This window comes from Simochromis diagramma, unplaced genomic scaffold (genome assembly GCF_900408965.1).
Source record: "Simochromis diagramma unplaced genomic scaffold, fSimDia1.1 OVJJ01000753.1, whole genome shotgun sequence".
Lineage (NCBI taxonomy): Eukaryota > Metazoa > Chordata > Actinopteri > Cichliformes > Cichlidae > Simochromis > Simochromis diagramma.
The window spans coordinates 7,446,540-7,463,085 of NW_024387523.1; the positions used below are offsets into that span (position 1 = coordinate 7,446,540).

At 41.9% G+C, this 16,546-nt stretch overlaps 2 protein-coding genes across 8 annotated transcripts in view; one reads left to right on the forward strand and one right to left on the reverse strand.

Annotated features, from left to right (window-relative positions):
* The first annotated feature begins 224 nt into the window (after positions 1-224).
* On the forward strand, positions 225-9,722 carry LOC120727282 (transmembrane protein 79-like). Its single transcript, XM_040021538.1, has 5 exons — positions 225-402; positions 3,124-3,897; positions 4,778-4,972; positions 5,073-5,295; positions 8,504-9,722. The coding sequence occupies exons 2-5, from the start codon at positions 3,216-3,218 to the stop codon at positions 8,694-8,696; spliced, it is 1,293 nt and encodes a 430-aa protein (XP_039877472.1). The 5' UTR covers positions 225-402; positions 3,124-3,215; the 3' UTR covers positions 8,697-9,722.
* Positions 9,589-16,546, reverse strand: part of LOC120727281 (myocyte-specific enhancer factor 2D homolog) — a 42,834-nt gene continuing 35,876 nt past the window's right edge. For all 7 annotated transcript variants that reach the window (XM_040021533.1, XM_040021531.1, XM_040021530.1 and 4 more), the window contains one exon: positions 9,589-16,514. In XM_040021533.1, the coding sequence (XP_039877467.1) occupies positions 16,037-16,514 (478 nt within the window). In that variant the 3' untranslated portion in view covers positions 9,589-16,036. The remainder of the gene's footprint in view (positions 16,515-16,546) is intronic.

The following is a 16,546-nucleotide window of genomic DNA, read 5'->3' on the forward strand; positions in this document are numbered from 1 at the left end:
TGCTGTAAAATTGGGCATGTTAACATTTAGAGATTGAACTATTCTGAAGACAGCTCCTCGAGTGTTCACTAGAGGAACTGCAGCTTTTCAGCTCTGGAATAAAAGTTGATTAGCTGAACACGTGACTTTTTAGTAGAGACCGTAAAGATTAATAATAAAGATAAATACTCTAACTTTGATCAGAACCCCGATACAATAACGCTTTGAGAGAGGGCGGGGATGTTGACGTTTCTCGGGCGGAGTGATACTTCTGCACTGTTTCCGTTTCCCTGTTTAAACAGTGGAAGAGCACCTGGCCTCACCTGTCTGGAATTTTGTTTCCGCTTGCGGGAAACGGCGAAACTGGCGACTTTTAAACGAAGTTACGGATTGTCTCAGTGATGTGACCGGATTTAAAAACAGGTAAATCAACCGTTAACTTTTTTTAAAAGATATATTTTAAAACCCGGTGCGGCGAAGAATCAACGGGCTGAGTCGTACTAAATATAGAGTTGCTAAACAAGTTCTGGCTGAAGCTACTTTTTCTTTCACGGGCTTCTAAAGTTACTCTACAATGTATTTAAAGGCCCAGAAACGTCTCTGTGACACCTTAAGCCTTCACAGCAAACTCTAGACAATAAACTTGATCAACAGTGACCTGTTTTTTTTTTTTATTTATTAAAGTGAAATACCGATAATGTGGACCGGTCGTCCAGAAGCAGAAGTATTTCCTGAGAAATCGCAGCGGCTGCCTCACATATTTTAATGCGTGTACAGCTTTGAGCACTCCTATCTCATTTTCTTAAATGTTTAAGAAAACAAAACATTTGATAACACATTAGATTTTTTTTCTTCTAACGACTCTGCACGATATTTTCAATCCTGAACAGCTCAAATCAGATTAATGGACTGTGCAGCTGATTCTTGGTTGAGGCCTCAAAGTGGTGAAATGCCATCAGAACTGCTTTAGTTCTCAATGTCATAGATTCAAAGAGGTGCTGGAAACGTTCTTCAGAGATGTTGCTTCATGTTGATATGATTGCATCACACAGTTGCTGCAGATTTTGTGAGCTGCGCATCCATGATGGGTCTGCTGTTCCACCACATGTCAGAGGTGCTCTGTTAGGTTGAGATCTAGTAACTGAGAGTGCAGTGAATTCATTATCATGTTCAAGAAACCAGTTTGAGATGATTTCAACTTTGTGACATGGCACGTTATCCTACTAGAAGCAACTATCAGCAGATGGGTACACTGGTCTCAAAGAGAGATGGTTAGCAACAGTACTAAGGGGTCCAAAATATACCACAAGAATGTCCCCTAAATTGTTACATCACAAGCAGCCTGAAATGCTGATACAAGGCAGGATGGAGCCATGCTTTCACATTTCTGCCAAATTCTGATCGTACAATCAGAATGTTGCAGTAGAAATTGAGCCTCAAAATAAAATGTTATTTGTATAGGACATTTTCAGAAAAATCTCAAGCAACAATAAAATGAATCAAATACAAGTTTAAAAAGAAGCATTTTTAGCTGCTTGTTAAAAGGGATCAAATCCATTGATCAGAGGCTCAGAAGGATGTAATTGCAGATCTGGGGGCCACTGTTATAAAAGCTCTCAGCCTTGTGTGATGCGGGCCCTGATCACTTGACCTCCAGGACCTTGCTGGGAATGCAAGGATGTAAAAGTTCACTGATGTAACCTGAAGTATGTCTGTGCAGAGCTCTAAAAGTCAAAGCCAGAGCCTTAAAGTAGACTCTGAAGATAATGGGGAGTCAAGGCGAATGAATTAACAATGTTGTGAAGTGGGAGCACTCAGGAGATTTAGAAGATAACCTATAGAAGTTTCAAGGAAGCTTTCTTAAGACAAGTGAACAATGAATTGCAGTAATCCAAATGTGATGAAATAAAGGTGTGAATAACGATTTTCCCTTCAGAGTGTGACACAATGAAACTGAACTTGGTAATATTTCTCAAGTAGAATCCAAGAGTGAACCAGAGATTTAACGTAAGCATTCAAAGTAAAGGCCGAGTCAGAAGTTACACCTGAGAGAAGATTTAGCTAACGTGGCAGAGGATCAAAAAATTTCCATAACCTTAGACACAAATCTTTTCAAAGCACAAAAAAAGGCTTCTGTTTTTGCTTCATTAAGTAGAAGAAAATTGTCAAACATCAAACTTTTAATATTTTCTAAATCCAAGAGTAACTATACAACTTAGAAAAATCTTGGGGCTTAAAGGAGACACACAAATGAACGTCATCTGCATAGAATGATCCAAAAAAGTACTTGATATTGCTCAAACTGTGCTGAAGAGGGACGGAAACAGCCTTCTGGTACACCGTAGGCAGGAGAATAGGACCTAGACTTGGAAGCAGTCATGGGAAAGGACCATTCAGGCAGAAGTGATGAGAGTCATTTCAAACCAGGCCACGATACGCCCACCCAGTATCTCAGTTAACTGAGCAAAAAGTGATCGTCAACATTTCTGAAGGTAGACATCAGCAGAACAGATCAATCTCCTGCATGATTGATCCGGGGCCGGGTGGCGGGGGCAGCACCTCCCTCTACCCTGCCACCTCCTCCTGCTTGTCCTTGGGAACACCAAGACATTCCCAGCAGTGGAACCTGGTGTGGTCTTCTGCTGCTGTAGCCAATCTGCTTCAAGTGTTGTGCTGTGTATTCAAAGTTCCCCTTCTGCATGTCTTGGTTGTAACAAGTGGTTGTTTGAGTTACTGTTACCTTCCTATCAGCTCAAAGCAGTGCGGTAGTTGCTGGTGAAGTTGCTGCCATGTGATTAGCTGATTAAATATTTGCATTAAAGATAAATTCAACAAGCGTACCTAACAAAGTGGCCTTTGAGTGTACATCGTGATCTCCTAATAATTTTCCCGTTCACCCTCTGGATTAGTCGTTTATTGCATTTGCGACTCAGACACGTAGTGATTCATGTATTAATCCTGTCACATAAATCAGAGCTGCAGTAACATGTTGTATGCACAGTGCTGGTATGTGTGACGACAGAGTGAGCCGTATCTGGTAACACGCCCATGATAAACGGTGAACTTTGATGTTTTTATGAAGCTCAAGTTGAAGCAGGCTGCTGCTTCAAGCATCGTTATAATGTTTTGTTCCCTCTCTCACAGAGAAATGCGAACAAAGAGGACTTTTAGGAGCTGGTAACAACAGATTCTCAGCAGTGCAGCTGGTATTGACTGGAAGTAAAGAAACACCAAGAATGGCTGACCTAATCAACAACACAAGTGAGGAGCTGGCATTTTCACCTGCTGCTTCAACTGCAGAGCCACAAACACCAGTAAGTAAAAAGCCACAAGAACACAACGGCTTGGAGGACAAAAGAAAGCTTACAGATGAGGAGGAGGAGGAGGAGGAGGAAGAAGAAGATGATGATGCGACCAGCTCTGCTTTTCTGGAGCCAAGCACTTTACCGTGGTCGGCAGACAGAAACAGCAGAGCCCTTACAGAGCAGGATGAGGGAATCTCGTCAGAAAAAGGAGGATCAGAGCTTGACGAGAGGGACACGGGAATCAGCAGAGGGAGCCAGGACCTGTCAGAGGAGCAGAGCCAGGAAGAGAGCGATGTGAAGAGCAAGACCAAATGGAGGGAGAGCATGCCCGAGGGGGAGAGGTGGAGGGACGATGAGATTAAGGTGAAGCAGGGTGATAAAGAGGACGGCTCCCTCGCAGATGATGAGGAAGAGGAAGACGAAGGGGGATTAACATGGGTCTCGGAAAAATCATCTCCAGGTTTCACGCCACAAGTCACGATTTTGAATCACTCCACGAAAGAGGTTCCCGAGGTGAGCAGGCCACTCGGAGAGAAGGAGGTGGAGCCGGAGATGGAGCACGACTCCGTTGTAGAGTTTTACCCGGAGTGGACAACCAATGACGAAAAGTACTGTGAGTATCCCGACCAACCCAGACTCTGCTACACCCAGCCCACTTTTTTTATTAGCATTAATAAGGACCGCTGAAATCTTAGTGCTTAGTGCTCTTATTCTGAAAAGTTGTTTCATTTTTGTTTTCAAAGTATTTAAAACTCCATCACAGTCATGAGGTGAGCAGCCAAAGTTGGCACACAGGCACATCTTAGGCGCCTTGATATCATTGATATCAGGTATTACGATGTCATCGCATTCCTTAACAACCTACTAACTGGCTGAAACAGCCTATTTGTGGCTTTTACGCACCTAGCACACCTTACAAAAAGAACAGTATTTTAATTTCACACCAATAAAATCTTGAATTGTGCTATATAGTACTCTTGGATCTGTCTTTATATGGTTACCTGAGACTCGAGGCTCTACTTGATAGCACAGAAGCTCCACCTCCTCTATTCATGAGGGGCTGCCAATCAGACGAGGAGCTTGTTTCACACAGTGGGTGAACTGAGGAGCTGCATCAAGACTAAGTATGAGAGAAATCAGGAAGTGTGAATCATGCAAAGTTACTCTATTAAAGTCAAAGAATAAAAATATGGAGTAGTAATTCAGGATAATAGGTCCGCTTTAATTTGATGATCTAATCACATGTTGGTTCTGTTCCAAGTAGGTTAACGTGTTTTCTGGAGCACATTTTCCCCCAGTGAGAAAGTCATTGGTGACCCGGCCTAGATCTCCCTTTTTTTGGTGCTTAACTGGAATTAATGACACGTAATTATGTCTTTAGGTGAATCATGCTGTGGCTTCAGGATATGTTGTGTCATCTTTTTTGGCACAGTCTCCTTCCTGCAGAGTTACTTTGGCTAATCATAAACCGTAACTGTGTTCTTCCTCCTCAGACCTGTGTGAGCATATCTGCAAGGAGAAACTGAGGGTGGTTTTGGCGATGGTAGCTGCAGCAATACTTTTCCCCTTCCTGGTGTGGGGTGGTTACGCCCTAATACCTTTTGATTCGCCAAAGCTTGAAAGCGCCCCCCTCAGGGTGGTGTACACACTGCGCTGCGCCTTTTTTGCCAGCGTGCCCATCCTGCTCGGTGAGACTTTAGTGTTTTCCTGTGTTTAAATTGTAATGCACCAAAGCAAATCTGTCATGCAAATAAGAAAATGAGGTGACGATGATCTTTCTCTCTGCAGGCGTGGTGGTGCAGGGCCTCGCCCGGCTGCGTTACAGCGCGGTCAAGCCCCTCGTTCAGAGTAACCTGTTGAACATGCAAGTGGCCGTGCACTGGCACTACGTCAGTGAATCGCTCGGCCTCTTCCTCTTCTACTTCCTGCAGCTTGCTGTCATGGCAACCTACATCAGCCAGGACCTCATCAAACTGGTGCCGCTGCTCACCATCGTGTTTGTTTTTGGCAGGTATGTGTTTGTGTACGTGTTGTCAGCAACTGGTAGTTCAGTGATGAAAATATTATGTTCTGTTTCTGGTCTATACTTACATCGCTGTACCAGTGCTGCAGCAGAGGTATAGTTGAGATAAATTATACGTTCGTGGTGATGTCACTGTTTGCGTGCAACATGGTCACTCCTGTGTGACCTCATCAGAAGCTCGAATGTCCTCAGCAACACTAATATCAGGAGGGACTAGGACCTCTGGTATAATAAGCTGACATGGTGTCACACCTCTTCCCTGCTTCTATAGCAAGGAGGCTGTCTGGTGAAAGGCTCACTCATGGTACTCAGTGAACCGGGGTTATATACATAACCTTAAAGTTCTGGTCTTCTACATGTGTTGATGGGCAGGTTTTGTCTGAGTCACAAAAGGAAATTAGTGCAAGTTTTGCATGTCCTCAGTACCAGTATAGGTGGTCACATCATTGTGCTTGACACAACCAGTGTGTCGATCATAATAGGCTCGTATGATTGGAGTTTAACCATGCATTGCATTAACTTTTGTAATTGGTGCCAAGTAAGGGGATCATCAGCAGTTTTTGAAGGATTGTTTAAAAAAAAAAAAAACTAAAAAAAAAAAAAAAACTAAACTAAAAGTTTGTCCAGATGTCCGCACGTCATAATGACCAAACCTATTACTGTTCATGCTAAGGGGGAGGGTTGATGACAACACTGTTGCAGTTACTACTAAAATCCAGGAGCTGTTGTACGTCAGTACGATTTATCCTCCATTAGCTATGATTGTCCCTATACAATGATCTGAATCCATGAAAGTTTTGTCTGTGATAAAAGTTTTAAACCTCTTCGACTGTCACAGTCGTCTCTGTGAAACCTGGGAAAGGTGCTGAGCAGACAAAAGTCCGACTAAAGCTGCAAAGTCAGCGTGCTCAGACTCCATCATTACTACGACTTCCCTAGACTGACTAAGTCACATTTCTGTGAGACAGAAAGCGAGGCTGTAGTGAGTGTTTTTTAAAAAGCTTTTAATGTGATTACTCCTCTGGTCTTTAGGTCTACAACAGTGAACTCTAATCCCTTTAAAATGCTGCTTGATGCTTTAATTGGTTTTTATTTGGTTGCACATTAGCTCCACAAGTATGAGGTAAAGACTGTGAAACCATTACTTTCAAATTGTACTGTTCAAGAACAGATAATCATCTTCACTTGTAAAAAAACAAACTATTTGTTTTTGTGCCCCAGTTAAATGAATAAATGAGGAGAAGCTAAAGAACAAAGTTCCTTTTCAAACTTTAAAGAATCATCAGACAAAAAAGCCTTTTTAACAGCCTTTTAAATAAAGTTTCACTCTTTGTTCAGTCAGTGGCTGAACAAACAAACATGACCCCCTCGATCAGTTTTACTAAATTGAATACAGTGAAACTATTTGCATGCTCGAGCACGATTAAAACAAGATATATTATCTAAACCACAGAGAGGGTGAATAACTTGTTATATAACCTGTTACTTCCTGCTGTTTCTCTGTTGGACTCGTCATGCATCTAACTGCTTTCCTGCCTTTCATCATCTGGTTCAACTGGGGATTTGCCCTAAACCTGTCTGATCACCTGTACTGCTGCAGTTACTTTATCCACAGTTTAAAGCTTGCATGCAAAAGAAAAACATCTGCAGTGGGGACATCACTGCTTACAAAAAACAGTGAGCCAATCGTATTGATCCCTAGTTCAAAGAGTGTGCTGTGGGACTCTGAAAACTACTGATAAGCCAAGGGTAGCTCAGGGTTTATTTCTCAAAAATTGCAGTCTGAAATTGCACTCAAAGATTATGTTTTTAGTTTTTAACATTTGTGCACGTCATTATCTTTTGGGTAATCTACATAAACCAGTGGTGGGCAACTCCTGGCCTCAAGGACCGGTGACCTGCAGGTTTTAGATGTGTCCTTGAGCCAAATGTGATTTAAATGGCTAAATTACTTCCTCAACATGTCTTGAAGTTCTCCAGAGGCCTGGTAATGAACTTATCATTCGATTCAGTTGTGTTGACCCAGGGTGAAATCTAAAACCTGTATGACCACCGGCCCTTAAGGCCTGGAGTTCCCCACCCCTGGTATAACCAATTAGGAGCAACATACAGTGGCTTGCAAAAGTATTTGGCCCCCTTGAACTTTCCCACATTTTGTCACATTACAGCCACAAACATTCCCATTCTTCTTTGCAAAACAGCTCCAGCTCAATAAAATTGATTCATGTTTGTGGCTGTAATGTGACAAAACGTGGGAAAGTTCAAGGGGGCCGAATACTTTTGCAAGCCACTGTATTTGACATCAGAAGCTCTCTGGTTCCCATTTGTAGCCAATGTTCTGTTAACCTGTTACATCTGAGCATTCATAAATGGACTGTGTGGAATAAAAGCCAGGGAACACCTTTACATTTCTTTTATAACCATGCACAGTTATAAGCAGGTGGTGAAAAGATCAGGAAGTCTTTGCCCTGGTATCCACTGATGATACTGGAAACTTGTCCCAAGAAGCTAGGTCAGCAAAGTAGCCAAAAGATTTCTAGATTGTATTCAGCAAATGTAAGTTTATTATATACTTTTTAAAAAAAGACAGAGTGCAATGTCTTTGTAGTTGCCATTTTAGCATTTTATAAACCAGATTTAATAGGTAACAGCTGATTTAGACTTCTGCAGAGAGTCTTCGTTGAGCTGACGATGTCACCTACACACGTGGACAAGCTACGAGGCTGCTGCCTCCACCGCAGCTGATTTTAAAAACTGCTGTAATAATGAATACATTTAATTTCCAACTCGGGCTGAGAGCTCTGAGACGATAATTAATTCTTCCTATACCACAGCACTTTGAGCTACATACTGAAAAATAAGGCCTCAAATCTCCAGTACTCCATCACATTGTGCCCTGAAAAAGATCTCAGACAGTCTCGAAAACACGATGACAGAAAATTAGGACACTTTAAAAAAAAAAAAGAAAAAAAAAAAGCCTCTATTAAGCCATTAGTGCAGCTTTGAGTCATCAAGCACTCGATACAAAAACAGATGAAAAGCATAAAGGAGCTGCGCTGTCTAATGTTCCTGCTGAAAGGAGAGAGTGGGTGTGTGGGCTGATGCGGGCAGTGATCAGATCTTCTCTCAGTATTGTGTCCAGCTGCTGGTGACTGTGCTTCAAACAGAAATGAGTCTCATCCCCCTGTCGTTGCAGGCTGATCTACTGGCTCTGCCTCTCCCTGGGCAGCAGCGCCAGAGGCTTCGGCTTCGGCTTCTCCTTCTTCCCCATACTGGTCATGCTGGGCACCAACCTCTACTTCGTGTGCTCGTCGATGGGACAAGACAGCGTCTTTGACGTGGCGCCGCCCACCTCGGCTCCTCCACCCAGGCAGCGCTGGTGGGGTTAAAAGGGCATGGAGCAGAAAGAGACAATGAAACCTGTAATATAATACTTGGAGTATAACGATACAGTTTTTGCTCACAGACAGCTCGTTATGTCCTGGTGGGTCCAAGTTTTAATAAAGAAGTCATCTGCTGATGAATTAAATATGCTTTATGATCATTGATCAGCAGTGTTGTGTAAAAATATATATATTTTTGTATAATTTAGCCCTGATGCAGTTCATCATACGGGGCTGTTAATCAGTGACTTCATGAAAAGCTAAAGGATCACGACTTAGTGCGAAATGTTTCCTCGGACCTTTTTCTGTTTACAAAGAATTCAAACGTACGAGCTCGTTATGTTGTGGGTGAAGAAAGTGACTTTAAAAACCGGAGTGTCAAAATCATCAAAATCAGAAACATTTAATCAACCGTCCAATCATAAAACATATGACTCTGTACAGATGTCTTTTTTTTCTTGTTTTTGAACTTCGCTTTGAGCAGACTGACGTAGACGATCCGGTTTATATGGATTTAACATTTTGGACGGCCTCATGAGACGATCCGTTCTTAGTGAGCTACAACTCTGTGGTCTCATGTTTTGTGCTGATGTAGTACTTTTTTGTATGTTTGTATATCTACTTGTTATTTTTTCACTTTAGGTCATATTTAGTGATTTAAACTTTAAAATACACAAACTAAAACAAAATATCTGAACTCTCGACATAAGAGAATTAAAAGATTTTCAAATCATTGTCTTTCACTTATTTGTTTATTTTCACACTGCTGCTGCCAGCTGTGTGGCTTCTTAAACTTAATATTTATAACTGTGCCTGTTAAATGCACCTTTGTTGTTTTGATCAAAGGCTTTTCTTTGTTGATAGCAGCACAAAGTGAAATGCTATTTTTGGATTGTCCTTTTTTTTTTTTGTGTCCAAAGGATGTTTTGTGTTCCCCCCCCTCCCCTCCTGCTGTGAGTGGTAAATATGTAAAGAAAATGTCAATATTTGGGCCCCTGAATGAGTTCAATAAATCTTCATTATGAAACATGATAACAGTGCAGCTGATGATTCAGATTAAAATGCCTCATTTCATCAATTCTGTCCGGGAAAGGGTGAGTCAATGTTCTGAGTTTTGGCAACATCAGAATGTAAAGCTGAAAAATGCCCCCAGTCCTGAAAAGCAGACTGCAGAGCCACGATCGCGGTGACCCGACGAAGCTCGAGGAGCGCCGTATCGAAACCAGCAAACGACGGACGTGAATGAACTCTGAGTCACTGCCACAGGGTTGAAGTCCATTACTGCGTCTGCTATCAGAGGGATCGTGAACCCTCCACTTGCCCATCCAATATCAATCATTAACATTATCAGTGTAACGATGTGTTCAAATCAATAGATTCAGTCCTGGTCTAACAGAGTCCCTCAAACATCCCAGAACTGTGGTGCCAACACAAAGCTGCTTTACATCTGTGTAACTTTATTTAAGCAGTCATTTATGGATTCATTTTCGAGCTAAAATTTGTGAGTTGCAATAAAATTGCACAATGTACTTTTCCTTAATCACAATACAAGGCTTGTCAGCATTGAAGGGTGGACATGAGCTGCTTGAATGTTCTCCCACACACACACACACCTTTGCCTCTTTAGACATGTGTCTTGGTTGGTATGTTTGCTTTAGTTTCCCCAGCCTTTGTCATGCCATGCGTGTACACACCCATCATTCCATATCAAACTTTTCCATGTTGGGCTTGTTGTGATCTGTCCAGGAATCCCAGTAAACTCACAATCTGATCGGGAACTACCCTTGAAGGGAGTTCAGAGCCACCTTCATTTGCCGACTTGTTTTCTCTCTCTGCATTTTATTTATTTTCTTTTGTAAATTATTAGAACCGACAAAAGTTACTAAGGCTGTAGTCTGGTCAGGCGGTTACTTTGAGGATTGATCCAGCAGCAACAGCCTGCAGTGAAAAACATGTTTGTTTGTTTGAAAGTGTGGCTGCGTTTTGTTTAAACTGATGACCAAGAAGTCGAGTGTAAATTATAGTCTGGATCTAAAGTCCTGCAACAGTAATTCAATTTTTATCGAATGCCACACTTGTTTGCATTAAAAACAGCTTTTATTTCTCTGCTTTTACCAGTTTCCCCCCTGTGAAACATCAATGCAAACCCTTTAAATCACAATGAGTGAAGTCCATATACAATAACAGCGCCTTAAAAGATAATATTGGCTTTTTAGAAAAACTACAATTATTCATTCTTAAATCTCAGATGTTGTTGATGCACAGCTGCTGCTCACCTCCTCAGAGGTTGTGAGAGATGAGCTAAATTTGGCCGTCTGGTTATTGTCGAATGTGCGAATCGAACCTCCGTCTCACGTGTTTGTAACTGTGACAATAAGCAGAGGATGAAGAGGTGAAGGAAAAAAGGAAAGAGAGACACGTGAATGCACTAATGGACTGAATTCACAAAGATTTCTGGGTATTTCGCACCTCTTGCTGTGCCGCCACATGTTCCGGATGAGTCATTATAAAAGCACTTTTGCCCCCACCTCGACGCAGGAACAACAAAAAAATGAATCACAGATCCAAATTCATTTCACTCAGTTTGTCTATTTAATATATAAAATACGGTAAAACATACGCAAAAAGGATAAGGTTTCAAGGGACTTGGATACTTTGGTACAACAAACACTTTTTTGTAAAAGCGGTATAGAATTTCAATAACATATCAGTGCATACTTTGTATATGAAAATATACACAAACTGTATATCATTCTCAAAAAAAACAACAAAAAAAAGAAATATTTTCTTTACAACAAAACCCAAAGCAGACCAGCTCAACACAATATATTAGCTATAAATTTCATCTTTAGTATTTCATATGCTACATTATTCTGAGTTGTTTTAAAACTCATCTCTGATGCATGTCCTTATCATTACTGTACGTAACATATGTCGTTGTTACCTGTATCCCATGCATTTACATGTTTCAAATTTCAGGATTTTACTAATTTCAGTTGTTTCCCGTTTTTATAAATATATTCTGTATCTTAATTAAAACTGCAGCATTTAACTGGTATTTCCTTCATTGCATTTGCTAATACCACAATAACTGATCGTGCAATTGTCAGCAAAGTTGCCTCAAAAAAGGAAACCAGTACTATATGTTTATGATACGGAAGAGAAAAATAAGAAAGAGGAAATTAAAAACAGTTGGCTATCCTACACAAAAAATAGCAATAAAATAAAAGCTCCATAATAATATCATTATAATAATAATAATAATAATAATAATAGACAATGGAACTGTCACCAGCACAAATTAATCCAAAAATAGTGAGATTCTAAAAAACATTGTACACAACAAGTAACAGGGGTGCAGGTTTTCATTTCTCATATAGATTGTCTTGTGACTACACTGCTAGATTGGACAGAGAACCTTTTTTTTTTTCCTTTTGTACATGAACAAAGCCAATCGGTGTGGTGTCACATTTCAGTCAAACATCAGCGCCCACAGAAACGAAGAGATGCCACTGAAGGTGAGTTTTTCTAAAAGTGGAAATGAGCGGGTGGTACGAGAGGAGATCGTTAGCTCTGTCTGCAGGAAGGCGAACACGCATCCCGAGTGTTCAAAAGGAATAGTTTGACATCTTGAAATTTCTTGATGGGCCGGAGAAGAGGCTCGATACGACGGTCCAGCGGTCACACTCTGCCTGCCAGCACCTCTAAAGCTCACTCTGTCATTTTAACTAAAAAAAAAAAAAAAAAAAAAAAAGTGCTGCATTAATTTTGAGATCTTACATCTCAACTCTGAGATGTGCCGCGGCTTGTAGTTGTGTAATGTAAATGCCTGAGCTCGATACTTTTATAGTATTGTGAAAATGGATGCAGACGACGCATAACTGAGCTCGAGCTGGCTTTATGGTCGTTAACACCAAAACGTGTCAGGTGGAGACATCCAAATTTATTTATGTACATTTTATACAAGCGGGGGATAAAAACGACAAATTGAATTGAATTGATTTTAAGTGTAAAAATTATCCAAATGGTGACACAGGCCTGCAAACGGTTCAAGATTCTCACTTGGAATTTTTCTCTCTGACATCGGAATTTGCCACAGCTGGTCACATTTAGTCGTTTCAGCATGGAAATGTGATATTGCATACATATTAGGATTCTAAATGAATAACTATCATGCCTTTGGAGAGCCTCAAAGTTCATCTGGAAACCAAACCTTTCATTGTAAGGTGTCGCCACGGCGGATGGATCTGTATCATTCCTGATCTCCTCCGGGTCCTGATGCAGGGATTTACTGCACTTTAGGCCGATGCTTAAATAATACACGTAAAATGCTTTGATTGGTGACATATCTAATTGTCCCCAAACAATCGAATCTAGACTCATATTGTGTATAAGGAGAAAAATGGGCACCCTTTTTTAAACCCTGTAAGACCCAACCCATCAAAAAACAGCCAGAAAATTCTGATTTTTTTCAAACTGAGATGTTCATTAACCCTTAAAGCAAAATCCACAAAAAATGTTTTTGCTATATCATATTGTGTATGATATATTTTGATTATATACTTGCTATATATTTCTTTGTATCGCATTTGACACACTGGGTGTTTTTGGCAATTTTTTGTTAACAACAATGTTAATTTTAGACCAAAAAAAAAGAGTTTTGTCCATAAGTTTTAAAATTATGGCAAGTATTGATCATGTTAATGAGACAGAGGTCTCAGAAACTCCTGTATTAAGGGCATTATAAGGTTAAGAGACACTAAAGATAACTGACAACTTTCATGCTTGCATCACTTCCCAACTCTGACAAACTCTGGAGGGAATCACACATTATTCACTTTCTTTAGTGATTTTTGGGAAATTTGTATTTTAACGTTTGAATCTGCAGCTGTAAATAATGTAAATAATTCGCTTTCATAAATGCAGCATTAGAGGTAAGCATCAGGCGTGTTGGCTGGTGTTTTGTGTACATACTGACCACATAAGTAAAAGCACAGATCTCCTCGTTCCCACTCACTGTATAAGTATTCCTTTAAAAAAAAAACTTCTCCAATAAGCGCTCTTTGAAAGTGTTGGCTGTTAAATTGCTAACCGTGGCTGACTGAGAGGGGAAAGCAGCGCTAACCTGAAATCAGTGGAGTGAAAAACTACCCTCCACACATACTAGGAAAGATGATGACGATGAAATACCTCAGCAACGCCGCCGCTAGACGCGTCAGTCTTTTGGAGAAAATCCCACGCGGCCCCAATGTCTTTTTCCGACTCGCGGCATGAACCCAGAGTCGGCGTCAAACGCTGCTCACCTACACTGACGGAAAGGTGTAGGATTGTTTAAATAACAGCCGGTCTGCACTTTGAGCATCGTCTCCAGGGGACAAAAAAAGGTAAAGTAATCGAGAGCGATAAACAGCCTGGGTTCACACACCAATACACACACTTGAAATGGTTCAACAAAAAACAGATTTGTTCAAGAAAAGCTACACTTAAACGTCAAACTTGGTTTTCCCGATGGGAAAAAAAAGAACTTGTCAGCTTACCGTGACGTGGAAAAGATTTTACACGAGTCCGTCAAAGTGTATTTTACCTCTCTACGCTAGAAGTGAACGGCAGTGTCCTGATAATAAGTTTATGTCACGGTGTAGGATTCTTTCTTTGATCGTGGGTTCTTTTCTTCAAAAGAAAGAAAGAAGAAGAACTGTGGCAAGCGAATATGATGACACCACAACCAAGCAGGCCTCTGTGAGTGAGAGACGGAAAGTGCACACACCATCGACACTAGAATAAAATAGGTTTACTTGAAACACGTCCGATCCGCCGGCACCACCCAGCGCGGCGTAACCCCTGCACCTGTATCTCAAAACATATCAAATGCACACTCATATATGCAAACAGATCCACTGAGAATCAACACATTGCTTGTTTTTAGGGATACCTAGCAAAGTCTATGCAAATATATTCATATGTACATACACGTCGTTGAAGCCGAAAAGCTATTTTTACTTTGTCGCCAACTGAAGCGGTAGAAATATAGAAAAATGTCTTTTTCCTTTCACTTTTTCGAAACACGGCAAAGAGCTAAGGAGAGCTATAGAGAGCTAAAGAGGACATCAAAGCTTTTTTTTGTATAAGGAGTGATTTTTATACAAAGTCGGAATTCCTACTTCTGGACGACTAACAGAGTTTTAAAATACCAACAGATAGAGAACACTTGGACTTAGAGAACCAAATACTTCCCTACTCCAAAAAATCAAATCAAATCAAATTAAAAAAAAAAAAAAAAGAGCCAACAGAGGCTCAAAAAACTCTTACTATTGAATTTCACTTGGATGGCATCTACTCCTGCTAATAAGCTGAGTAACCGGCTGGATTTCCATCCGAGTTCCAGAGGAGATGAGGTGAGAGGACGGGAGGAGCACCCCAGTCTGTGAACAAAGTGACCGCCAATACAATTCAATGTTTCACGACAGTGCGAGCGATAGCATGTCCCTATAGAGAACAGGGGCATTTGGCATTTTGTTTGTTTCTCTTCTTTTTATTTAAATCTCAAAGAGAAGTTGATATTGGCACTCTGGCGAGGTGCTCGACTCACACAGCCGCAGAGTGCCACCTGAGGGGCTCGGGGCCTGCCTGGTTGCATGAGGTCGTGGCAGCAGAGGCAAAAAAAAAAAAAAAAAAAATCCTTTGACGCAGAAATATTGTTACCTAGAAAGACCTTTGCTTGAGTCTGTTTTGGTCAGTGCCAAAAATTGCTCAGTCTTTGTCCAGATAAAGTTATTTCCTTTAGTGCAGTTTGGAAGTGCCTTACAGGAGAATCGACAGCACGCAGCCTAAATAAACGCTGGATTCTGGAGAGCAGGAAGTGGCGAGTCGTGCGGCATTAGTCCCGTAATGTCGACAGGCCACGAGTCACATTGTATTAAAATGAAAGGAGGTCGATGTAAATACATGGAGGCGATACGGAAACCGTGTGAAAGAGAAATGTTTGTTTCGTGGTTTCACTTTAAACAACATATTTCTACCAAAGAAGAAAAAGAAAAATATCAATATGTGGGAGTCCATTCAAGCAAGAAGGCTTTAAAAATCTACTGTCCCTCCATCCGAGGGGCTAAAATATCCAGCTGAGCTCGGAGCCGTCCATCAGGATTTTTATGCTTGTTTTTAATGGGGTTTTTGGCAAAGCCTCTGAAGTCTGGGTGACGCAGCTGAGTAATATAACTGTGTGTGATGATAGTGTCACATGACAGTGGGGTCGGGGCAGTGGTGGTGGGACTAAGAATGAGTGTGGGTGCGTGTTGTGGGAGTCACCAAAACCTCACTGTGGGTGCAGAGAGGAGGTGTTGGTGCCTTTATGTGACCCAGGCATCCAATCTCATGCGCTTGATGTTTCCTCCCTCCTGGTCTTGTTCGTTCGACGCCCTGAGGAGCTCAGCCGACGGGCTGAAGTCGGGCGGCACGGACCGGCTGGTGGGACCTGCCGAGCTGCCACCTCCACCGCCGGCCCCACCGCCTCCTCCTCCCGCACCTGCAGTGCCACCTCCGGCCGCTCCAGCGTCGTCGCGGTCGCTGCCTTCGAAGGAGCTGGCGTTGCTGCTTACGCTGTCTGCGGGCGAGCGGCCGGTCGGGGGCTCCAGGCATAGCAGGGAGCCGGGGTATTGAGGCGGAGCAGTCAGGATGGTACCTCCGGAGGTCGAGGATGGCGTGGTAGACGGAGGAGGGCAAGGGGTGCTGCGATCCCGGCCGGGCGAGATGGGCTCCGATTTGATGCTCACGCCGGAGTTTGTGTTGACGGTCAGCATGGCGCCTTGAGGGATGTTGGTCACCGGCCTGAGAATGGGGTCACAGAGGCAGAGGAAGAA

Excerpts from the sequence above, each read along its gene's own strand:
- LOC120727282 (XM_040021538.1), top strand. The coding sequence starts at position 3,216 with ATGGCTGACCTAATCAACAACACAAGTGAGGAGCTGGCATTTTCACCT. Across the intron at positions 3,898-4,777 it reads AACCAATGACGAAAAGTACT|ACCTGTGTGAGCATATCTGC; the intron begins GTGAGTATCCCG and ends CTTCCTCCTCAG. Across the intron at positions 5,296-8,503 it reads ATCGTGTTTGTTTTTGGCAG|GCTGATCTACTGGCTCTGCC; the intron begins GTATGTGTTTGT and ends CTGTCGTTGCAG.